Source organism: Stegostoma tigrinum, chromosome 13 (assembly GCF_030684315.1).
Source record: "Stegostoma tigrinum isolate sSteTig4 chromosome 13, sSteTig4.hap1, whole genome shotgun sequence".
Lineage (NCBI taxonomy): Eukaryota > Metazoa > Chordata > Chondrichthyes > Orectolobiformes > Stegostomatidae > Stegostoma > Stegostoma tigrinum.
In genome coordinates this window covers 51,630,951-51,656,264 of record NC_081366.1, presented here as the reverse complement: position 1 = coordinate 51,656,264, position 25,314 = coordinate 51,630,951, and the positions used below count along the sequence as shown (strand labels likewise).

General features: G+C 39.5%; 1 protein-coding gene across 2 annotated transcripts in view; it reads left to right on the top strand.

Moving 5' to 3' along the window:
• The window catches only part of sh3tc2 (SH3 domain and tetratricopeptide repeats 2), a 112,392-nt gene extending 87,142 nt beyond the window's left edge, over nucleotides 1-25,250 (top strand). Inside the window, exons 11-19 of one of the 2 annotated variants that reach the window (XM_059650741.1) lie at nucleotides 1,932-2,062; nucleotides 3,896-3,937; nucleotides 4,850-6,526; nucleotides 8,887-9,067; nucleotides 9,385-9,535; nucleotides 13,228-13,350; nucleotides 19,194-19,344; nucleotides 20,427-20,623; nucleotides 24,434-25,250. In XM_059650741.1, coding sequence (XP_059506724.1) covers nucleotides 1,932-2,062; nucleotides 3,896-3,937; nucleotides 4,850-6,526; nucleotides 8,887-9,067; nucleotides 9,385-9,535; nucleotides 13,228-13,350; nucleotides 19,194-19,344; nucleotides 20,427-20,623; nucleotides 24,434-24,655 — 2,875 coding nt within the window. In that variant the 3' untranslated portion in view covers nucleotides 24,656-25,250. The remainder of the gene's footprint in view (nucleotides 1-1,931; nucleotides 2,063-3,895; nucleotides 3,938-4,849; nucleotides 6,527-8,886; nucleotides 9,068-9,384; nucleotides 9,536-13,227; nucleotides 13,351-19,193; nucleotides 19,345-20,426; nucleotides 20,624-24,433) is intronic. The other variant, XM_059650742.1, reaches the window with a different exon arrangement.
• The last annotated feature ends 64 nt before the right edge of the window (nucleotides 25,251-25,314 follow it).

Genomic DNA, 25,314 nt, shown 5'->3' with positions numbered 1-25,314 from the left:
TATATTTCTCAGTTTTCAGTTTCATATTACCTTTTCTGTTTTGTGTTCAGTGTAATACAAATCCTTGTGCGAGACACCATATTTCCTGGACTCTGCATGTTCTCACTGAGTGATTTATTTATGGGCAGCTTCCTAATTTTGCATTCCTCATCTCTGTTTGGCTGCTCCCTCTGGTGGTACATGCATTAATCACTGATGCTTCTGCTGCCATCGCCATTCAGTGGCATGTCATACATCACTAGTTACTTTCACTGAACTCACCTACATCTATCTGCTGTCAGGCATCGTCAGTCAAAACAGAAGTGCCTTGTAAGGAAGAGATTTCCTTGAAGTAACTTCTCAACCTAGAGGCAAATATGTAAATTCTTAAAACAATGTCGATATTACTTATTCAGTCTAGAATCATTGAATCCCATTTGTGTGGAAGCAGACTGATCAGCCCATCAAGTCCACACTGACCTGAAGAGCATCCCACCCAAAACCACCCCCTACCTTATTCCTGTAGCCCTGAATTTCCCATGGCCAATCCAGCTAGCCTGCACATCTTTGGACTTTGGGAGGAAACCAGCACCCAGAGGAAACCCACAAAGACACTGGGGATGTGCAAATTCCACACAATCAATCACCCAATGCAGCAGTGCCACCTATTCTCCGTTTAAAATAGAACACGTTTTCCAAAATGTGGAGCAGATTCTAAACTAAAGAAATCAATGATATGTTTACTATCAAGTGAGTCAAAGAAGACTAGGTAAAGAAATGCAGATAAACCTAATGGCATTTTGTGGACGGGATTGATGGCCTTGCGCTGTTGGGTTCTGAGAACATTTTGAGAAATGCAACCAATAAAGGTGAAGCATCTAAGATACAATGTTCGATAATTGTGAGTTTTACTAGTTTTATAATTGGCAGAAGTTAATAGATTGTGGAACTTTACCGAGCTTTACTTTAGGCAATGAAATAGATTTTGGGGAATTCTCACTAGAGTAAATGAATCTAGACTGTGGATGGTTTAGGGGTTGTGGACAGAACAGCAAACATTTTGTTGAACAGATTTCCTCAGAAGAATATACAGAAAAAAGCCATACTTTGTGTCTGATAGCATCCTGTGTGTAATAACTCTCTATATATACCAACAGATAAGGGTAAGTCAGGTGCCTAAAAAGAGAGCAGGTTGTTTGCATGCTCCCTTTAATGTGGGTGCCCAACGCCATTTTCAGGTTTTAATCTTCATTAACTCCAAGTGGATGTCATGCTGTAGAGCATGTTTGCAGGTTATCGCAAACTACTAGCTAGCAGAGAGATAGAGAGGGAATGGTTATCATCAAAGAGGCGCAAATCACAGCAGCTAGCATTAATTTATGTGGACCCTGGAGAAACACTCATTTATGTGGTCTCACTGGAAGAGTATTAACAATTATCTTTTGAAGTATTTTTATTCTTCCTTATCAGGCTTTGCTGTCTATGGATCTTGTTTCTTCCAATAAGTTACAATCACACAGGTTAATGAACTGCCACCTGACATAGATGCTGTACCATTGAATGGAATGTATTACTCAAAATTGTAGTCACGAGGAATGAGGCTTTAGGTCCACCAAATTTTACTCCAATATCTGTTGCCTGGCAAGCACTTAAAACGTTTCTTTGTATTCTGAAAAAATGGCATATGTTGCACTTCAGAATAACATGATAAGGTGGAGTAAATTTTCATCTTGAACCCTTCTAATGCAAGGCTAAGAGCACGTATACTGTGAGTTGTTCTCATCACATTATATCTACGTGTTAAATTTCATCAAAGTACAAATGTCAGTTGTTTTTATTCTTGCTTTTGCTTGTTGGTTAATTTGATGTTTGTTACATTATTGAAATTGAAGCAATGCTGAATTGCTGTCAGATATCCAGTTCACATAAAATTTTAAGCTTTAATTTTGCAGGGATGCTCATCTCTTGTTCTTAAGTGATGAAGAAAAATCATCTCTGATTACCTTTAAAAAATCTGATGATCAACAGATGAATCTCCTGAAAACACTCTGCCAAAGCAACATCAATGCAGTTTATCGTTTAGGTATGTTTGTGGTGACATTAGTTTATGGTTAATTTTCCAGTTCTTCTCGCTTCAAACATACCTTCTGTGCTGAAACTGGTGATTTTCACTGGGATATGGCCCCATAGGTGCTGCCCTGTGATACTCTTTTGGCTATTGATCATATTTAAGTAGTGACCATGAATGTTTTAAACTACGTGGCTGGGAGAACATAATAACTAACCCAGTCTGATACTTTAGAGAGATAATTTCATATCGACAGCTAAAACATCTTGAATAAGCGCCTTCACCAGATGGTTTGAAACTTGTGTGGAGGACCGTTAAAAGAGACCTGCATTCTAAGGTACAACGTTGGACTAACTACATTTATGGGCTCACTCTTTAAAGCTGGTTCTCTAACAATACAATGTCAGGTCTTCCCTGCCAGCCAAGTATGCTGAATAATCATGGGTGTATGTTTATGCTTCACACTAAGCATAGCTGGTCCATAATACCTTGCTGAAGATTAGCCTCCTTGAATTGTAGCTCAAATGCTCACAGTTTTAGAGGAGAACCTACGTTCCTTTATAATTGTGTGATTTCCTGTTAAGAATGTGGTAATAAGCTAACTAACCATTTAAAAAAAGTCCCCTAGTGTATATATTTTGTCCCATCATTATGCTTTAGTGCATGATCTGTGTATTTTATCAATGGGCTTGGAACTTGTTACGTTATAAATCTGACATGCAGCCCATTTGGGGTTTGAGTTACATTGTGTTCTACAGTCTATTTAATTCTTTCAACACCATGCGACCCCTTAACCCTGGTTGGTGCCAGATATCCTGTTTTTGAAGTTTCTGGTAGCATCTTCAAACTCAGCTCGAGATCCCTGAACTTCACTCTGTATGTCTTAAAGCATTGCTCAGAACACAAAAGTGACTATAAGATTACCACAACAGAAACATGTTTCAATCATTTTAAAAAGTTTTAAAAAGCTAAATTTAATAATATTTAAATAATTAATTGTTATATATTATTGTGATGTCAGTTCTCATGTTGCCGCTTAGTTTTGAAAGTTACTAATTTTATGTCTAGAAATGAACGTGATTGGTGAATAAATGTGAAAGTAGTTAGCATGTTGTCACATGCTGCGACAAGCCCTAGTGTTTCAACATGATGGTTGCAAAGTGATGGCAAAACGATTGGCCCTATGCACAAAATAGCTTAGCATTTTGTTAATTATTGGTAAACTACAAAGAAGGATGATTGTCAATAATTTAAATATTTAAGAAGAACTGCAGGATTTTGCTAATGTTAATAAAAACTCTTGAGGTTTCTATAATGGCACCACCATTTTGTAGCTCACAGTTAAAATCTATTTTATATAATTACATTGCTGTTGATCCATTTCATGTTTGCTTGTCAATGTCTATAATTGCAAGGTATATTACAAGTTGTACAAATGGAAATGACTTGAATTCCTGCTCAGAATTTTGTACTATGCTGAATTAACAATAATATTACAGACATGTACGTCAGTTGAAGTCTTTCAGTCCAGGGAATTTAAAACAAAAATAGCAAATAATATATGAAGTATAAATTCAAAAAACGTTCACAGTTAATTATATCAATTTTTAATCCAAGCATGTCTAATTGCCAACTAAATAACTGTAGTCTGAGCAAATCAATTTATTGTATTTTGTTCTGGGGGTCTTTAATTTTGACTTTTGCTTTGTTTTGGGCTATGCTCTGAAATGGTCAGGACACTTCATTTACTTAGTTACTTAAATATACAAATGCAATGAAACTGCGGAATGGCTATAAAATTCAGCTAATGTTCTCTATTTCTAAGAATATATGTTTTCTCAAATGTAGATAATTGTAAATTGCAAGAGATAAAGTCAGACAGTGAACAGCGTGAGTAAAATTCTTTCAAAATAATAATTCTATTTTAGAAAAACTTGCACTGAAATATTCATGTCATAAGTTGTTGACTATATTGAAAACAACAAATGCTGGAGATCGCAGCAGGTCAGGCAGTGTTGGTGGAGGAAAAGCAAGCTCTAGAGCTTCAGCTTTGATGAGGAGTCATCTTGATTTGAGACTTTAGCTTGTTCTCTCTCTATGGATGCTGCCTGACCTGTTGTGATCTCTAGCATTTACTGTTTTCAGTGCAGATTCCATTATCTGCATTAATTTGCTTCTACCATGAAAATTTGTATTATTGGGTCAAAATTGCTAATCGATACATTTGTTTTCAAGAGTTAATACTATTTTCTAGAATTTGAGTGTTGTGGTGAAAGAATTGAAGTTTTTATCAGTTCACTCCAGAGTACCTGGTAAAACAAAATCTGATAATACTTCGATAATAAAATGTGAGGCTGGATGAACACAGCAGGCCAAGCAGCATCTCAGCATCCTAAGATGCTGCTTGGCCTGCTGTGTTCATCCAGCCTCACATTTTATTATCTTGGAATTCTCCAGCATCTGCAGTTCCCATTATGTCTGATAATACTTCCTTAGTTTATGCTATTTAGGTAACAAATCAGCACAAACTGATTGATGATAACTGAAATTTTATTGACTTAAGCTAAACATTCTAGCTTAAAAAATACTGTTATGGATACTATGAATATTTGTTGAACAGTATTTTGTTTGAAATTCCTCTGTTGAATATTCGAACACGTGAAATTATTTTTTTCATGATTAATGGATTCAGTACATGTTCAGTAATATTACTAGCAGTAATTTCTGGACTCAGATGTTTTGACTCATTTACAAATACTTCTGAGGCCTTTATATTTTGCTGTCCTGTATGTATCTCCACAGGAGATTGCCTTCATTTGACATCTGCAAACCATCTCCCTTCTGGACTAGCTGGACTTGTTTGTGGAAGGAACTTTCCTGAGATAAATTCTTCTAAATCTAAGGAATTTCAAGAATTTGTTCCAGAACCAGATCAACTTGATCAACCGAAGTTCTGGATAGATCTTAATCAAGGATGCCTCGATGATCCTGCAACATTTGACCCTTTAATACTATACCTAAACCAAGAAGAATATATCGTGCAATTCAAACAATTCTATGATTTGTCCTTTTCCTTTGTAGGGTCTACTTTATATGGGGTAACTGAAGAAAAAGAAATTTTACAGTATTTGGAAATGGCAAGAGAGATAGCCAAAAGATACAACAAACATTGGGCTTACTCCAGAATCTGTTTCCTTTTAGGAAGACTTTGCGCTAAAAGATTCAGGTTCTCCCAGGCCAGAGTTTACTTTGAAGAAGCAATGACTCTGGTGCACGGCACATTTTCTGACTTGTATCTATTGACTGCATTGTACGTCAATTTGGCTTCTGTGTACTTGAAGCTAAAAATGAAAGAGAAATCTCATAACCTTGCTGAAAAGTCTGCAACTCTTCTCTTGTGCATCCCATGCCATATGTTTAGCTCGGAGAATGAGTTAGAGGTACTTAACATTATACTTAAAAAAGCAATGATTGCTGATGATTATCTCCTGGAGGCACGTGTCTGTTTCCTGATTTCAAAACTTTTTTTGGAAATTGGAAAGTCTGAAGAAATGTTGCCATTTGCTGAACATTTGCAGTTTCTTTCAAATAATTTTGGTTCAAAAAGCAATATAGTCCCAGTAAATGTGTATTTAATTTTAAGCTCGATGTATAATAAAAAATGCTTACCAGAACTTGCGCTAGCAGCATTAAGACTTGCTCAAACCAGCTCCAACAACACCTTGTTTGGTTCTTTGCAGAAAGCTGATCTGGTCATGGAAATTGTCTCAAAATTAAACTATCCAGGATATTGTCATTGTGAAATACCAACTCAAGCTGCTTTTTACCTTCAAAAGGCTTCAAGTTTCTCAACTGGTGTGACCAATACAATTATTCAGAGAGACTTGTATTTTGCTTTGGCTAATTTACACCTGCAATACAAGTCATACGAAAAGGCAATTGATTTCATGACAAAATCTGCAGATGTAGCAAAATGCATTGGTGATGGGGGAGCTTTCAGAATCTCTCTTTTTCTTGCCTGGTTGTATCTTTTAAATAATCAGCCTGCTGTGGCATCAGAAATGTTGAATTCCCTTCTGGAATTTTCACTTCAGACACATGGTCCTATTGAGAGAGGAGTTGTTCATAACATGTTGGCCATATCTTTGAGAAAAAAAGGCATGCTGAAGGAAGCTTTGGAAAACTGCCTGTGTGCAATAATGGCTGCAGAAGAGACTGGTATAAAACATAACCAAGCTATCGCTCATGCTAACTTTGGATCTCTGACTCTGTGCTGTAAACATTTAACACTGCCAGAACGCTACCTCAGGAATTCTCTGAATATATATTTGGAAATGCAAGACTGCAGCTGGGAGTCGGATTGTGTGCAAGTCCTTCTTTGTTTAGGGCAATACTACGTGGACAGAGGCTTGAGGGAAGACGGGAGACTGAATTATGAACTAGCACTTCTCATTGCCATGAAAAGCAATAATATTTGTAGTAAGTACTGTGTCATACAGATGGAGCCAAATGTATTACTTATGAGAAAAATAGGTGTCCCAGAATCAGCAACGAGGCATGTAACTAGCTTCGATTGTATTAAATCAGCAGGAGGTTAAACAAACCTACAACATCATATTAGACTATGGCAGATGGTCAGAAGCTGAGGAGTAGGCTAGTTAATGTAAGCTAGATGGGAAATTGACACAAAGGACTGTAGTGTGACTTTGAGATACTTTTATTAAAATATTTTAAAAATCACAGGATGTGTAAAAGGAAGAGTTTACAGCTTTCAGTTTAATATGACCAAAAGCACTTTATGGCCAATTTCCTTTTGTCAAGTGTAGTCACTGTGGGTGTTAGATTTCATGGAATCCCTATGTTATGGAAACAGGCAATTCAGCCCATACTGATCCTCTGAAGAGCATCCCACCCAGACCTACCCTCAACATTTCCCACCCTAGATGTTGCAGGCAATTTAACATGGCCAACCCATTTAGCCTGAACATCTGTAGACCATGGGAGGAAACCAGAGCAAACACACGCAGGCACAGGGAGAACGTGCAAACTCCACACAAGCAGTCATCCAATGCTGGAATTGAACCCAGGTCTCCAGTGCTGTAGGGCAGCAGAGCTAACCACTGTGCCACCCTATCAGTTAGCCACCTTGCCATCCTTGTGACTGTTGTCTTATTGGAAGAACATTGATAAAGAAGAAAACAATAGAACTTTGAGCATACCAGGGCTAAACAGAGATTGTAAAATAATTATGACTAAAGCAGAAGGCAGATTAAGATAACTTTTTTTAAAAAAAGAGAATTTAAAAATGTAATAGCTGGATGAGAAATCCCAAGAGGAAGCACTGGAACAAGTGTATGCCAACAAAGGAATCAGCAAACTATTTCCTAGTAAAATCAATTTTTAAAAATTATTAAAAATGAGGTGAAACTCAAAGGAGAGAATTGTCAGTTTGGAGGTGATGGTCATAACGTGTTGAAACTGTATTAATCACTATACATTGAACTTTATTAAATCAAAGGACATTGGAGAGGAGATGAATCCTGAAGCTGTTAGAGAAAACGAGTGAGAGATAATTGCTATTATTGCAGTTCTGAGGAAGGGTAACTAGATCTGAAATGTTAACACTGAGTTCTTTTCACAGATGCTGTCAGACCTGCTGAGATTTTCCAGCAATTTCTGTTTTTGTTTCTGATTTACAGCAGCACAGTTCTTTCAGTTTTATTACAATTGCTATTATGTTACAATTAAGTTATTTGGGCTAAAATGAGACGAAACACTAGATGGCAACTAGATCTATGCAAAATTCTGAGCGAGATTATAGAAAGAAGTTAAAGTTCAGATTTTAGAGAACTATTAAGCTTTAAGTTGATTATTTTTTTAAAAAGTCCATATGAATGATCTGTTCAAGTTTTAAAGCAATGGTCTTCGAAGGTTGTAATGTGCTGTGGTCTGGCGATGTTGTTGATACAGTTAAGTAATGGAAGTCCATTACAACTATTTGACTGAACTCAAAGTCTCACTGATGGATTTGACTTTGTAAGCATTAGTGACATAGTTGTTCAAAGAATTGAGCTTTTTCTGATTGACGCTCTGTGAACACTAAATGGGATTGTGTTTTTGAAATGGTTTTTGAATAGTTGTTTATTTGACAATTTGTGCGTGCTGAGGAAGACTAATTTCTTATATGCAACTTGAATGACAACGGCTTTGACAGTTTTATGAGCTCTCAAGATGATTAATGCTTTTTTGAAGGGCTATTTGTTTATTTTAACAATTACATGAGCATCCCAAAGACCCCCCGCCCCAGTGTTATTACAGGACTCATGAGTTTTGAGCATAGTGGATACTGACTGACTAAGCATGACAAATATGGAGGACCTGTGGGGGATGGAAGGGACATAGGAATAGGATTTTGAGGAGCATCAACGGAAATAGAGAGAGGATATGGGAATATGAGGGGTATTATGGTGAGGTATGAAGATTTTGAGTGAGCATGAAGCATATGAAATAGACATGCGGATATGAGTGGACTGGGATGAGTAGTTGGTGAGTTAGAGTGCGATTATTAAGATGCCTAGCATTTACATACAGAAATGTACAGATCCTCATTGAACAACAGTGAGCCCTTAAACCTGATTGGCAAGGTGACTTCAACTCTCGACCATACCTGCCACCTCGTGGAGAACTTGGAGTAGGCAAAGCCCATTGGTCAGGAAATGGGATTACAATGTCGCAATTCACGCCTTGAGGATATAATTCACTGAATTGTTCCCTCAAAGTGAAAGCCTATAGGTACTTTAAGTGTTTTTTTTCCTCATCAGCTATATGCTTTTCTTTAGGCCAAGTTCAGGCCCTTGAACAACTCTGCAGTTTCTATGAGAACATTTTACATGACAAACAGCAATGTAGAATATATTATGAGCACTGGCTAATGCTTTCTCAAAAGTTAAAGGACAAGGAACAAGAGATGAAAATGTTGAACATCCTAAGCCACCTTCACCTGTCTTTTAACACACAGAGGTGAGTACAATTAAGTGGGGCTGACTATATCAACAAAAATATTAAAATAACTCAGTTAATAAGACCTTGATAATCCTTAGGCAATCGTATCATCACATTAATGCATATTTCTTCAAAACAATATTATCTGTCCATTCTGTTCATATTCAAATGTTCTGTTCATTTGCAATGAGGAATTCTTTACTGAATTTTAATAACATTAAGTATCATTTTACACAGTTTAGTTCATAAAACAAGTCTAGATCTAACTTGTGTTTTATAGATGCATCACACAAGAAGTGTTGAAGTGTTAAAAGTAAATGAAATTCCAATATTAGTTCCTACAGATTGTCATTAGACTATACCAAACAGAACCTGAGGAATTTTATTGACCTAGGAATGCATTTCAAGGCAGCAGAGGCATGGCTGTTGGCTGGAAAACTCTATTACCTGATGGAAAAATATGAACTTGTTGAGCTGTACTTTCAGGTATTAATTCTTTACTAATTTCAAAATGTTGCCAACCAACGATAATGGGATGTGTTCTGATTACTTGGTTGCTGAATACCTGAGTATGTCGATTAGCTCTACTCCTTAAGAGATGAGGTGCTAATATCATTTTCAAGCTGGTAGGCCACTACATATCCTGATTTTATCTTGCTAAAGGGTTGAAATCGATCCAGGCAACTACAGCAAGGCAAATCAGCCTGCAATGTCTGGGTTAGCTCTCTGCAAAATGAACTAGCCCCACTCTTCAATCCTTTCCTCTTGGCTCTGACTTTTCTTTTTGGATAGTGGGTATTGTAGAAATCCATTATTCAATCTGCCTCCACCAAGTTACCAGGCAGTGCATTCACGATCCTAACTGCACTAAATGCTACTTTTACTCTTGCTCTTAGGCCACCCATTTTATGTTGGTAGCATCTGATTATTGACTGTTTCATTCATGGGAACAGATTCACTCTATATCAATGCTGCCTGTACTCCTCATGATTATGAACATCTCAATCAAATATCATCGCAATTTCTCTAAAGAGAATAACTTCAGATTGTCCAGTCTATTTACATGTACAAACTAGAACACACAAGTAAGGAACAGAATTGGGTTATTCAGCCCCTTGAGCTTGCTCTGCCATTCAGTAAGATTGCCTATACTACTTGACTATACTATATTCTTCCTTATTCCAATGATCTTTCACACCCTCGCTTATCAACAATCTGTTTTTGCTCATTTAAAGACTTATTATTTAAAGAGATTGTCTTTTCTGCCTTCGGGAGAAGAGATTTCCAAACTTACTATTAACTCTCGCTGAGAAAAAAGTCTCTTCATTTCTATTTTAATGGGTGCCAGCTTATTATTCAACTGTTACACCTTGTACTAGATTTCTCCCAGGAGATTAAATATCCGTTCCACGTTCATCCTGTCACCCCCTCAGGATCATATATATGTCACAACTGAAGCCATTCCCTGAAGTTTTCTCATGAAACTTTTCTGTACCCTCTCTAATTCATAGTCATCTTGAAGGGCATTGCCCAAAATTGCACACAATACTCCAATTAGGACTAAACCAGTGTTTGATCGAGGCAAGTGGAAATGATTTCTGTCAAGGTGGCAGTATTGATTGAATCATCAAATAATGAGGTCATGGATAAGGCGAGGTCACCCTGTTGGGAGTTTTCTCTAGGCCTCTGAAAATCTTCCAAAAATATAGAGGAAAGGATTGCAAAGATGATTCTGGATAGGAGCAAAAGTAACAGGGTGGTTGTTATGGGGGACTTTAACTTTCCAAATATTGACTGGAATACAGGATAGTTTGAGTACTTTGGATGTGCCAGTTTTTGTTCAATGTGTGCAGGAGGGTTTCCTGACACAGTATGTAGATGGGCCAATAAGAGGTGAGGCCACAATGGATTTGGCACTAGGTAATGAACCAGGCCAAGTGTTAGATTTGAAGGTGGGTGAACACTTTGCTGATAGTGACCACAATTTGGTTACGTTTTCTTTAGCAATGGAAAGGGATAAGTATATACCGCAAGGCAAGAGTTACAGCTGGGGGAAAGGCAATTATGAGGTGATTAGGCAAGATTTAGAATGCATAGGATGGGGAAGGAAACTGCAGGGACTGGGCATAATTGAAATGTGGGCCTTGTTCAAGGAACAGGCACTGCGTGTCCTTGATAAGTATATACCTGTCAGGCAGGGAGGAAGTGGCCAAGCGAGGGAACCATGGTTTACAAAAGAAGTTGAATCTCTTGTCAAGAGGAAGAAGGAGGCTTTTGTAAAGATGAGGCGTGAAGGCTCAGTAAGGGCGCTTGAGAGTTACAAGTTAGCCAGGAAAGATCTAAAGAGAGAGCTAAGAAGAGCCAAGAGGAGACATGAGAAGTCTTTGGCAGGTATCATCAAGGAAAACCCTAAAGCTTTCTATAGGTATGTCAGGAATAAAAGAATGACTGGAGTAAGATTAGGGCCAGTCAAGGACAGTAGTGGGAAATTGTGCTTGGAGTCCGAAGAGATAGGAGAGGCGCTAAATGAATATTTTTCGTCAGTATTCACGTAGGAAAAAGACAATGTCGTCGAGGAGAATACTGAGAGACAAGCTATTAGACTAGATGGGATTGAGGTTCATAAAGACGAGGTGTTGGCAATTCTGGAAAGTGTGAAAATAAGTTCCCTGGGCCAGATGGGATTTATCCTAGGCTTCTCTGGGAAGCTAAGGAGGAGATTGCAGAGCCTTTGGCTTTGATCTTTATGTTGTTATTGTCTACAGGAATAGTTCCAGAAGACTGAAAGATAGCAAATGCTGCCCCCTTGTTCAAGAAGGGGAGTAGAGACAACCCTGGTAATTATAGACCCGTGAGCCTTACTTTGGTTGTGGGTAGAGTGTTGGTAAGGATTATAAGAGATAGGATTCATTATCATCTAGAAAGGAATAATTTGATTAGGGATAGTCAACATGGTTTTGTGAAGGGTAGGTCGTGCCTCACAAACCTTATTGAGTTCTTTGAGAAGGTGACCTAATAGGTGGATGAGGGTAAAGCGGTTGATATGGTGTATATGGATTTCAGTGAAGAGTTTGATAAGGTCCCCCATGGTGGGCTATTGCAGAAAATATGGATGCATGGGATTGAGGGTAATTTACTGTTTTGGATCAGAAATTGGCTAGCTGTAAGAAGACAGAGGGTGGTGTTTAATGGGAAATGTTCATCCTGGAGTTCAGTTACTAGTGATGTACTGCAAGGATCTGTTTTGGGGCCACTGCTGTTCATCATTTTGATTACCTGGATGAGGACGTGGAAGGATCGGGTTAGTAAATTTGCACTTGACACTAAAGTCGGTGGAGTTGTGAATAGTGCGGAACGATGTTGCAGGTTACAGAAGGACATAGAGAAGCTTGTACTGCGCTGTAATGTTCTTTGTTCTATGGATGGCAAGGGCCTTGCTTACAGGAGAACAGCTATCTAGGGGAGGAATGCAAAAAGGCGTGGAGAAAGCTGATCCACTCAGAGTGCATGGGAACAACCTTGAGAGGGTGATATGAGTCTAATGTGAAGGAGTTGGCAAAAAACCCCTCCAGTAGCTGTGCTGGGCAGGAAGGTTGAGAAGAAAATGGGATGGGCCATTTGGGTTGCAGCTTGTAAGGCAGCAGCTATCAAGCCCTTAATGATCACTTCAGGGAATACAAAAAGAAGCACAGGGAATTTGCAACCTCATCTAAGAGGGAGTCAAACAGGCGAGCAGGGAAATGAAGGAGCACTGTAGAGTTTAAGGAGGAATTTGGGAGGACTGTTTACCTGATAGGGGGTAAGTAAAATGAGCCAACACAAGAGAAAAATGTTTGTAGAGGATGAAGTTTAAAACAAAAGGGTTAGGAATAATGGTAGAAATACAGTTATGGATTCAAGTTTGGCCCAGGATCAAAATATGCGTATGGATGGACATAGAGAATTGACACAGTAGGATGGATTAAGTGGGAAGACGAAGATATCTTCAGTTTGTTTTTCTTTGAGAAGTAAGAACCAACCTGTCTTCCATCTGAAAAAAATGACAAGACAGTTGTGTGAGTGGTTTGAATTGTTCAACTAAAAGCCATTGAATAGAATGTCATAGATTTTTAAAACACAAGTTGTTCAGACCCTACTTTATTAATAATTTATATCTTTGATTCTTATGAATCACTCAGGCAGCTATACAAACAGCACAGCAAACGGAGAATTTGCACTTTATACTGAAAATCAATGAAGCAGCGGGGGATATGTTTTACAATGGGCCTAGGGAGCGAGAGAAAGCAACATCGTTTTATAGGGTAAGTGTCGGATATATTGTGGTGTTGGGTTATCATAATGACAAGTACTGAATATCTTTGAATAATGTCAGTATTGCACTAAAAATTGTCCTTTGATGTTGTGCCCCCAGTTGGAGATTTGAGATGGGGGCAGGGAGCGAAGTCAGTGGGAGGGCATCCCATAAATGTAGGACAGCCAGATGTAAGTATCACTTGAGTATCTGCCCCTTCTACGAGGAAGGCAGTGGAATCACTTTGTGGGTATTTCTTAAAGCTACCCCACTGGCTGAAATGGATATCTAGCCCAAAGCAGCCCAAACTGCAGAAAAAAGCATCTGCAGAAATGACAACTGTCTCTGACTGGCGCAGATGGAGGCCAGGTGTGAAGAGCAGCAGGATCATGTGAAAATCACTGCATTTTGCCCGCCTTCTTCAGCAAATACTGCATGCCTCACCTGTGACAGAGTTCACCGATTCAGTATTGGACTGGTTAGTCACCTCATGACCCAGAACATTAGAATGGGACAAAGTCATCTTGAACCCCAAGGAGCTGCCTGGGAAGAATAATGGATGATTGCCCTTAGTTCAGGGAACAATGGGTTCACTCACAAGAGGGAGAGGAGGTGTTGCCCAACCCTTACTCCCAGCTTTTGGCAATCATCCTGTCAGCCCCTCAGCAAGGGCAATAATGCAGAGCAATCATTTTCATAAAATGTGGGATTCTTCTGGAAAGTACTATTTTCTTCACTTGGATCCTATCAGTTTGATGCAAATGTGTTCTTTCATGTCTTGCATATTAAGAGCCTACATCCCTATTACTTGGATAAGAGTTCGCTTTAATTTTTAATCACCTCACCTTAGATGGGATGTCATAGATCTTCCTAACACAGGTAGAATTGATTCTGTTCTCTTCTCAATGCTGTTAATTGGAACAGACTAGATATGTGGCTATTTTTAGCAGTTAGTTAAAAGTCTGCTCTTACATGTGGGCTAGAGAATAATAGTGGCTGATTTTATAGAGCTGGATGTTGCTGACCCTGTGGAGGCCTCACAGGGGATAGGGGTTGGAAATGTGTGGGGAGAAGGGGTATTTAGCAAAAACGGGAAATCCTACATTTGAGAGGCTTTCTGGGGTAATTTGGGACCTGAATCGCTGCCTGCATTACTGAGTTGGGCAACCTATTTGCATAACTAAAGCTCCAGATAGGGATGGTTTTAAGGTTTTGTTCCAGTGGTGTGTTTCTCCCTCAGCCCCCCACACCTTTCATATGCAGAGGTTAACGGCTCAGCGGCCGTTCCCCTGAGGCAGACTCGGGGAACTTTAGTGCCAGATGCTTCATACTCCACTCTCTGCTCCTGTTGTCTAAACTGATGCTCGGAAGGATTTTCTCACTCACCCGGAGCATCCTCATTGTATGCAATCCTCCTCTTTTTTTCAAATTTCATAAACACTTCTTGAGGATGCCCCAGGCTGAAGATCCCTGATGGCCCCTGTCCTGCCTCAGTTATACCTGGCTCTGCTGGAAAGGTTGCCCAGGCCGCAGAGCTGCTGGTCTTCTGAGTTGACCTTGGAAGTTGACTCGCCTCTTCCATTTGGTCACTACAGAGTCAAGATCTAACTGAATGTGGATATGCTTGTGCAACATATGTTATCCATTATCACAGAAACACATTACACTTGCAGTGTGACAATGGTATTTAATTGGGCCTTTCACTTTCTAGATGTGAATATCTTTAATCTTTTATTCTCAGGAAGTAAGCATATAATCTTGGCTGAAATTTTATTTCAGTATAAAACAAGGGCTCTATTGTTCGCAAAGGCGTTCTTTAGATAAGTTTTGAAAACGTCTGTTCAGGGAGATGATAGTCCTTTGCCTGGAACAAAGTCTAGCCTGGGCCTTCTGTTGATGCAGTACAGAGGACACCAAGAAAAACACTTAACTCGCAATAGGATGTTTCAGTACATTTTGAGAGATTTTCTTATTATCAAGTCCTTGCTGGCAGATCCCAAAGGAAGAATGAACAAATATTATGTGTGGTTTGATCATTTATAATTTTTGCAAGCTATTTTAAATTTGATAAATAGTCATTCAAGTCAGTTGGATTGCTATTCACTTACAAAATTATATTCATTAAATCGATGGAACATACAAGCCTGAGCTGGTACCTGCCGGCTTCAGCTCACAACTTGCTCGTCTGGTTTCCAGCTTAACTAGCTGTTAGCGAGTTTTGAGAAGATTTGTAGCTCAGGTTGAGGTTCTGGATGTGAGTTTGCTCACTGAGCTGGAAGGTTAGTTTTCAGACGTTTCGTCACCATTCTAGGTAACATCATCAGTGAGCCTCCGACGAAGCGCTGGTGTTATGTCCCGCTTTCTATTTATCTGGTTAGGTTTCCTTGGGTTGGTGATGTCATATCCTGTTCTTTTTCTCAGGGGATGGTAGATTGGCTCCAAGTCAATGTGTTTGTTGATGGAATTCCGGTTGGAATGCCATGCTTCTAGAAATTCTCGTGCATGTCTCTGTTTGGCTTGTCCTAGGATGGATGTGTTGTCCCAATCAAAGTGGTGTCCTTCCTTATCTGTATGTAAGGATACGAGTGATAGTAGGTCATGTCTCTTTGTGGCTAGTTGATGTTCATGTATCCTGCTGGCTAGCTTCCTGCCAGTTTGTCCAATGTAGTGTTTGTCACAGTTCTTGCAAGGTATTTTGTAGATGACGTTCCTTTTATTTGTCGTCTGTATAGGGTCTTTTAAGTTCATTAGCACAGCGGAACATAACACCAGCGCTTTGTCGGAGGCTCACTGATGGTGTTACCTAGAATGGTGACGAAACGTCTGAAAACTAACCTTCCAGCTTAACTAGCTGTCTCAGCATCTCAGAGTACCTCCATTGCATAGCTACCATCTGAATCCCTTGTGCAAGGAGATTGATACCAGCCACACACCAGTCACACTCCATCAGTGTGATACTCACTTAGAATACAGTTCTATGCTTCAATACTTCACTTTGTAATGCTGCTCCTTGACTACTTGTTGTCAGGGACAGGCACCATCTCATGAATTGGAGCAGGGTGCATCTTAGGTCTATTTGCTTGCTCTCTTAGCACTTATTTGAGACCTGCTCTAATGCTCACAGCATCCATGTCTTGCCTTGCCTTTTTGCACATTGTTACCTCACTCAAAACTTACAGCCTCAAAATACTTCTGTCCGGCTTTGCCAATGAGTGCAGTTAGAACATTGCATAGTGTTAAACTTCACTGGCCTCCTTACCATCATTGTTATAGCTGCAGCTACAATGACAGTCACTCACGGAACATATATTTTAAAAATATGATGATGCATCTACAATCAAGTTTCATCTTTGCTATCTCTGTGCCTGCACAATGATTTCTTTTCCCTTTCCCTACCCTCTACATTGAGGTGTAGTCACAGTGTTTGCAGGTGGAGTGGAGCAAGCCAGCTCTATAATAAAGCTCATTGGCTTTGGAGGTTTGGGGAGTGACCCCAGAGCTTGTGGTTGGAAGGTCCATATATGCTGAGAGTGTCCCACCTAGATGCAGGCTCACCCTCCTTCGCTTGAAATTCCACATAGTTAGAGATTGCAGGAAGGATGGACGTGGAAGTCCCTGGCACCTTTGGAGTGTCCTGAGAAGAGGCCTGTATGTGGTTCCTCCTCTGTGTGGGAGCCTACTGGCACCACTCTGTCACCTTGTGATGAAGGGACACCTTGAGGGAGTTCCAGGTCCCTTGTCTCTGTTGCCTTGCCATTGTTGCTAAAGTGATGGAGTGCAAGTCTATCTTACCAACTTTAAGTACATTTAAGTCGTCATTGGACAAGCATATGGATGTACATGGAATAGTGTAGGTTAGATGGGCTTCAGATTGGTATGACAGGTCAGCACAACATTGAAGGCCGAAGGGCCTGTATTGTGCTGTTATGTTCTATGTGTATATCTCACTGACACTGAGTGTGCTAGACTGAGCTTTCCATAACAGTCTCTGATCTGTACAGCTACACTTGTGGACTAGATTGACCTTTAACAAGTTGTTTTGCTGCTCCTGTATCTGCATGTTCATTTGAATGAAGTTGTTATTGGTTAACACTACAGATTCTCTCCAGCCAGTGGCTGAGCAGATACCTGCTCCTCGGCTGTCCTATGAGTGTTTGTGATCTGGAGTGTTTCTTCGTGAGCAAGCTGTTCTCACCAGAATGTGCTTCCAACTTTAATCTAGCTAAAGTAGCTATTGAGGTGTCAGTATCTGAGCTGGTGGGAATTTCAGCTTTGCTGGTGTTGAATCCGAGGGGAGCGTGTCATCTTCCTCAAGGATTGGGGAAGAGAGTATATCCTGAAGACCTGCTGTCTTCAGCGCACAGACCACGTGAATAGCACTGGTGTCGGCAGGTGCCAAGAGAAGGAATGAGTTGCAAAATAAGATACGGGTTTAGACATGCTAAAAATATATTCACTGTGCTGGTAATGGGAGAGCAGAATAAGACTCGACAAGTAATCATTTCAGATTGCCAGATCATGGAAATCTCAGCATCAAGATATGAGCAATCACATTCCCTCTCCCTTCAGGCACAATTATTCCCAAGGTAGGGAGTGAGGAATGGATGTCAAACAATCCACCGCCTGCTATGGCTCTCTTTGCCCTATTGTGGGCCATTTTTGTTTTCTTAGAATGAGACTAAGGATGGGGTTGAGAGAAGTGGAAGTGATTGACACAGCTGTTAGATTAGATTAGATTAGAGTCCCTACAGTGTGGAAACAGGCCTTTGGCCCAACAAGTCCACACTGCCCCTTGGAGCATCCCACCCAGACCCATCCCCTTATAACCCACACACCCCTGAACACTATGGGCAATTCAGCATGGCCAATCCACCTAACCAGCACATCTTTGGACTGTGGGAGGAAACCGGAGCACCCGGAGGAAACCCACGCAGACACAGGGAGAATGTGCAAACTCCGCACAGACGGTCACCCGAGGCTGGAATCGAACCCAGGTCCCTGGCTCTGTGAGGCATCATGCCACCCTTAAGTGCTGGTTAGTGCTGGTGCAAGCGGGGAAAAGGTGGTAAATTATCCTGAATGAGTAAATAAGATGCTTGGTCAGGGCATGCAGGGTTGGTGCTGCCAGGAGGTGAGATTGAGGGAAGACCATGTGTCTAATGGTGAGAGTGGGTGGCCACCAGCCCTCGTGGGAAAATGTGTGCAGTAAGTGTGAAGTAACAAAGGAAAAGTGGTGGCAATTACCCTCGCGAAGCACTGAAGGTCATAGGTCATCTTCAGCATTAATGAGCATTCGCCCTAACCTGAGTGGCAACTTCATAATGGGGTGTTAGGGTTTGGTGCTTTGGCCCCCTCTGACTTTTCTGAGGAAAAAGGATGGGTCTCCTCAACCATCCCATCCACCAGGACCTTCAGGTCCATGTCCATGAAGCTGGGATCCAACTTCTGTTTCTCAGCCATGCCCTTTAAAATTGTTCAGCAACACACTGTGAAGGGCAGTTCCTGGCTTGCAGCAACTGACCTGATGCTTAGCTTGGTTTTAAATGTGGTATCGATGGCTAAATTCTAGAAAGTTACAGTACTTCCTCTGCAGCTGATTGTATGATAGTGTGAGTGTGGTGCCATAGAGTCATGGTGCATAACTAATGAAGAGAAAGACTGAGAATTTTTGAGAAATTGCCTTGGAGCTCACGGAGCAAAACCATTAACTAAATTCCACCAAATCTCCAGTGAGTCAAATTTTGGTAAATTTCGGCCTTATATATTTAACTTTATGCGACAACAACATTTTGCTTTTGTGTGTACTTAGCAGTCTGATCTGTCTGAGGTGAAACTTTATGAATTATTCTTCAGGCTGGGGCAGTACCTCTGGCTAGGATGACGGGAGATACTGATGCAGAGCTCAGACTTCTTAATAAATTAACTGAGCTTAATATTATGCTGAGCCATTTAGAACAAGCCCTAGAATATGCGATTGCAGCTGTAAGACTCAGCATAAATACTGGTGAGTAATTTTCCATTTATTCAACAAGTTTGTTAACTATGACTGGATGAATAGTATGTATTAAATTAGTCATTTAAATTTAGTAACATTTATTTACATGATTAAACATCGATAATTTAGTGTCAAAATTCATTTGGATTGTATCCCGGTCTAAAAGCTAAGGTGTGTGTCTGTCTGGAACATCTGCTTGAGTCATGCTTCAGATCAAGAAAATATTCCTAGCTTTCACAGTGTACAAAGAAGTCATGTTGGCTTCATACCATTGTTGCAGTGACTGGCAAACATCTTTTATAAGAGAGCTGGCTGCATTTGTTTATATCTTAAAATTTTTTTTTGGTATATGGGTCAACCACATTAATCCCAAATGAGCTTAAAATTTGACTTATTATTATGATCTTAATTGTTGTGCAACTTTCGACTAGAGACAAATGGAACTCCTAGCCTATTACTAAATTTGGAACAGATGGGGAAGCTGGACCTGAAATGTAATGCAACTAGTATTTAAGGTTAGAAGATAATGGGGTTTCTACAGAGAGCACAACATTAAATATATTTATTTACAACATGTGCAAAAGATCCCGAGTACTGTTAGCAAACAGTTAATCACAAATATGTAATAACGGGGGTAACTTTTTCATATTAGTTCTGAAGGGTGTTTCCTAGAACATTGACTTTGTGTGTTTGGTTGCAAACCGATAAACTATGAAACTTGCTAAAACTTTCAGGACATAATTGGGTAAATGATATGCAAACACCTTACTAAGCGATATGCAAGAGCTCAAGACTTGAAGCAAAATAATGTTAAAATATTGTCAGTAATTGTATTGCAATTGATGCTCCTATGGCAGAGGTAGCATTGTGTAGGAATGATAAGCGAAGTGGCTTCCTCTGAACTGAAGTATCTTTTGATAAATGAACAAAATTATTGATATGAACTGATGGTAACTTCTCTTCCATATTTGTGTCCCATTGTACCAGCTAATACTCTCAACGCATTTAATCTTTTGCTCTAAAAAAGTAGAATAAAAATAATTTCATGATGAAAACACTTTAAAGGTGCTTTTTCTCCTCTCAATAATTAGGGAGCCAACTGAAGGAACAAATTGCTTTTTATCGACTAGCTACAGTGTACTACTTATGCCAGCAATATGAGATGGCTGAGAACTATTACTTGAAGGCGTTATCACTCAGTCCCTGCTTATTGCAATCTCGTGAAGAAGCAACGTACTACATGAAGGTTTACTTGAGACTAGGTGACATTACACTCCACAAACTCAAGGTTGGGAAAGCTTCTCTAACTGGCTTTTCTGCAATCATTTTGTCAGCTGACCAACAATGAGGAATATGCATTAAAGTTGAATGAACATTCTTAAAATGGCCAAGGAGATAGCAAGAACTGCTGATGCTGCAGTCAGAGACAACACAGTATGAAGCTAGAGTAATGCAGCAGGCCAGGCAGCATCAGAGGAGAAGGAAAGTTGACTTTTCTGTTTGAGACTCTTCTTCAGAAATGGGGAGGGGGAAGGGAGCTCAGAAGTAAATAGAGAGAGAAGGGGTGGGGCTGGGCAAGGTAGGTGGGATGGTGATAGGTGAATGCGGGTAGGGGATGGTGGGGATTGGTCAGTGGGATGGATGGGGTGGATAGGTGGGGAGAAGATGGGCAGGTTGTGTCAGGCCAAGGAGGTGGGAGGGAGGATGGGCCCACGACCAAAGAGATATTTCCCACCCCGTCTGCCTTTCGTAGGGACTGTTCTCTCTGCGACTCCCTCGTCTGCTCTGCAATCCCCACAAACACCGCCACACCTGGCAGCTTTCCCTGCAACCGCAGGAAGTGCTACACCTGCCCCTATACCTCCCCCCTCCCCTCCATTCAAGGCATAAATCAAACTATCCACATGAGACAGGGGTTCACCTGCACATCCTCCAACTTGGTCTGCTTTTTCTGTTGCTCTCGATGTGAGATCAAGCGCAGACTGGGGTCCATTTCGTGAAGCATCTGCCCTCTGTATTTGACAAATGACAACACCTTCCAGCCGTGAACCATTTTAACTCCTCCTCCCACTCCCTGGAGCACTTGTCTATCCTGGGTCTCCACCAGTGCCACAATGACACCACCTGCAAACTGGGAGAGCAACACCTCACATTCCACCTCGGGAGCCTACAGCTCAATGGTTTAAACATAGAATTCACCAGCTTTAAAATCATCCCATCCCTGGCCTCATCCCATATCCAACCATCCCCCTCATCCCTGCCTCCTTGGTCTGACACAACCTGTCTATCTTCTCCCCCACCTACCTGCTCCTCCCATTCCACTGACCAATCCACATTACCCCCTATCCTCATTCGCCTAACACCATCCCACCTGCCTTCCACAGCACCAACCCTCCTCTCTCTATTTATATTTCTGAGCTCCCATTCCCCTCCCCATTTCTGAAGAAGGGTCACGACCTAAAACGTTCCTGCTCCGCTGATGCTGCCTAGCCTGCTGTGTTCCTCCAGCTCCATGCTGTGTTGTCTCTTAAATTGCCAAGCCTTGTTATTTTTCTCAATAAATATCCACAGTTTGGAAGAGTAATTTGGCATGATGCAATACCTAACAACAAATGTCATGGTTTTCTAAATCGATCATGGGTAACATGCACTGATGGTTCAGTACTACCATTTTGTGGTATTGCCCTAAGACAGTGAAAATGCTGTCTTTTAGTGTATGAACCCCCAATAAAAAGGGCTTGTCAAAAGATGGCATGCAGACATGAATTTACATCTGCCAAAATATTCTGTTGGCTCATTTAAGAACTATTAAATTTATAGTAGCAAAAACTTGACATTAGCAGCTAAGTATTAAATAAGCCTGAATAAAATCAAAATGTTGCAGATGCTGTTTGTCTGAAACAAACGGAGAATGTTGAAGAAACTCAGCAAGCCTGGCAGCATCTGTGGAGAAAAATAGAATTAACATTTCAAGCCTGATGTGACTGTTCAGAAATTTTTTTCGCCGACGCTGGCAAACGTGCTGAGGTTTCCAGCATTCTCTATGCTTGTATCAAATAAGCCTGCTGATGCTCTTGCTCTGAAAATTAGATGTTAAGTATGTAAAGGAAATGACGTATGGATTAGTTCTTTAGTCCATGTTTTACATTGTTACTGAAGTTACTTCATAATTTTACCGAGGGATTTTGTTTTCGTAATTACAACATAATAATCATAATAATGATGTTTCATAAGTCTGACTTCTCGATGAACAAGTTTCAGGAAAGTGAACCAGAAACCATCATTGTATTATTATTCTGCAACAACAAGTCTTCTAATGAATAAATTTAGTATTTATCACAATAGTCAGAAAGTATGCATATTATTACAATAAAAAGAGGGAGGATTCCCACCTGATTTTTCGAGTATGGTGAGATGAGAAATGATAAAATCAATTGAGGACACATGGATGAAAGGAAGAACTCCCTATTCAGGATTAGAAGGAAATTATATTACAGATTGTTAGACATGTGAAAGAAGAGTTGATGGATACTGATGCATTCATTAAAAGAAAAAGTTACATAAATAACTAGCTAAGAATTATAAATAAATAAATCACACTTCTGTAGTAATCAAGAGATTTATCAAATAATATTGTTGATGCTGCATAAATGGACTTTCAATATGTGTTTAATAAAATATCACACAATCGACAAATAAGCAAAATTGAAGCTTCTTAAAAGGGGAGATAACTCTATGCATACAGAATAAATAATTGAAAGCAAAGTGTGTGTTGAGTTGTTGTTTATCAGATTGATTGATGTGGACAGTAATGTCCCCGGGAATTTTTTCTCATTGATAAATATAATTGACCAAGAGTAGGGTATATAGATAATAATTTCAAACTTTGAAGTTGATAAGAAACTTGGAGGTCAAATGGATATGGAGACAACGCTTTATGCAGTGACATGCAAATTCATTTATTTGTGTTGAAAGACTGAATAGAGAAATTATGAACTGAACGTTTACATTTTAATGGGGTTCAAGGAACACAGAAACTTGCCTTTGATGTCTGCACAAGTTTAGAAGGTTTTTCTTTTAAAAAAAGGCATAAAGAATCCTTACTTTTATAAATAGAATTTTTAAGTACAAAGGAAAGAAAATTATACTAAAGTTTATAAAACCACTGGTTAGACATCAATTGAAGTATTGTGAACCATAAAGGAAAATCTTCAATCCTTAGGATGCAGATCAGATCTACTAGGATGGCGGAAGTGAACTCAAAGGTAATTTTTAAAAAAGGAATCAGATGACTTATTGAAAGATGCAAAAAATGCAAGGTCTGGAGAAGGGCTGGTTAGTGGAACTTTCAAAGATCAGGCATAGACAGAATAGTTTGCTATTATGCTGTTATTCTATAATTATATATAGAATCTAATAAAATATTTGTAGAAATTGAGAAAACAGAAGAAGCCAATTCAGCCCTTTGTGTACATGATGACTGATAAAGAGTCATTCGGCCTAATCCTCTTTTCCACTTCTTGTACAAAAATGTTGGTGGTTACTGCAGTTTAAATACACTGCAAACACCTTTTTAAAATGTAATGCTGTCTCATTAGAGAGAGAGATGAACCACATGAGGGCAAAGGGTGAGGTTGAGAATGGGGGGCCCTACATACGACCTCAGCCAGTATGGGAATACATTTGTCCTTCAGGTGTCATAGACATAAATGTAGAAAGTAAGTGGTCAGGGACAATAATATTGATTGATATGCTGAAATCTCCCTGGATTATTTATGTGAGGGAAAAACTGGAAATTATACCCATGGTTACTAAGGGGACCTAACCAGTTAGCAGGAGGATGTGGCGGAACTGATTGTGAATGGTTGGTGGAAAACACACACTTGATAGTGGATAGTTAAACTTATTCACAACAAGTTGTCTATCAAAGCTATTTTTAAAACTGTTTTGTTGCATGTTACAGTAATTATTCCTTTTAAATCATTAGCTAAAATTTAAAAGTTTGAACTTGTCTTTGAGTCGCGATGATATATTTTCATATTTGTTAAAATAGTTTGTCTATTCTCAATAAGAAAGTTCTCCTTATCCTTGATTTCAGGATGCACATGATGCCGCTGGCTACTTCCATTTGGCTTTTGCTGCAGCTACTGAAATAGGGAACAAGCAAGATTTGTTTAATATTTGCACCAGGCTTGCCAACATTTACAAGAACTACATTGTGAATGAAGATCTGTATTTGCAGTTTGTTCAGCAAGCAAAGGCTCTTAGCACTGATACAATGATGCAAACAGTGAAAAATGTAGAGTTTTATAATATTTGAAACATATGCTGAATCTATCATTACCTAACAGTAATGTGAACACAGTATTTTTATATTAAAAATTTTATCTAACGAAATAAAGTTTTGTTTATATTTTTATATCATAAGATAGGCAATTGTTGGAATACTACTTTTAATTGATAACATTATCATGCCAGAAGATTGTACTATTATTATAATGTCATTTTCATAATGCCAAATGCAGAATTGATGTACTTTACAATGATAACCAATAAATTTGAACAATATGCTAATTATTGTCTCTGAATTTCACAAAAGATTTGATTTCAGTTGCACAACAAATTGTATTTCAGGCCAGTAACTGTGCAGGTATTAACAAGGCAGCCTGTTGTATTGTTTCTCACAATTAGTATGTCATTACACCTTTAAGTGACATGCTGACATCATCATCGCTGTAACGTAGCACATGGCTTGAGTGTATAAAGATCTCAGACCCAATCTTAAATAGGGCCCACTTGATGAATGACATGCTGATGGAAGTACAGTGCTCTTTGTAGCTGAACAGCTGAATATTAGCCCAGCTATGGATATGTCTTTGAATATAACACTGTATACTTTAATGAACTGTAATAAATATCTGGCAGATCTTTCAATGCAACATTACTCGTGTCTTAGTTTTTTTTATGTTACAATAGAAA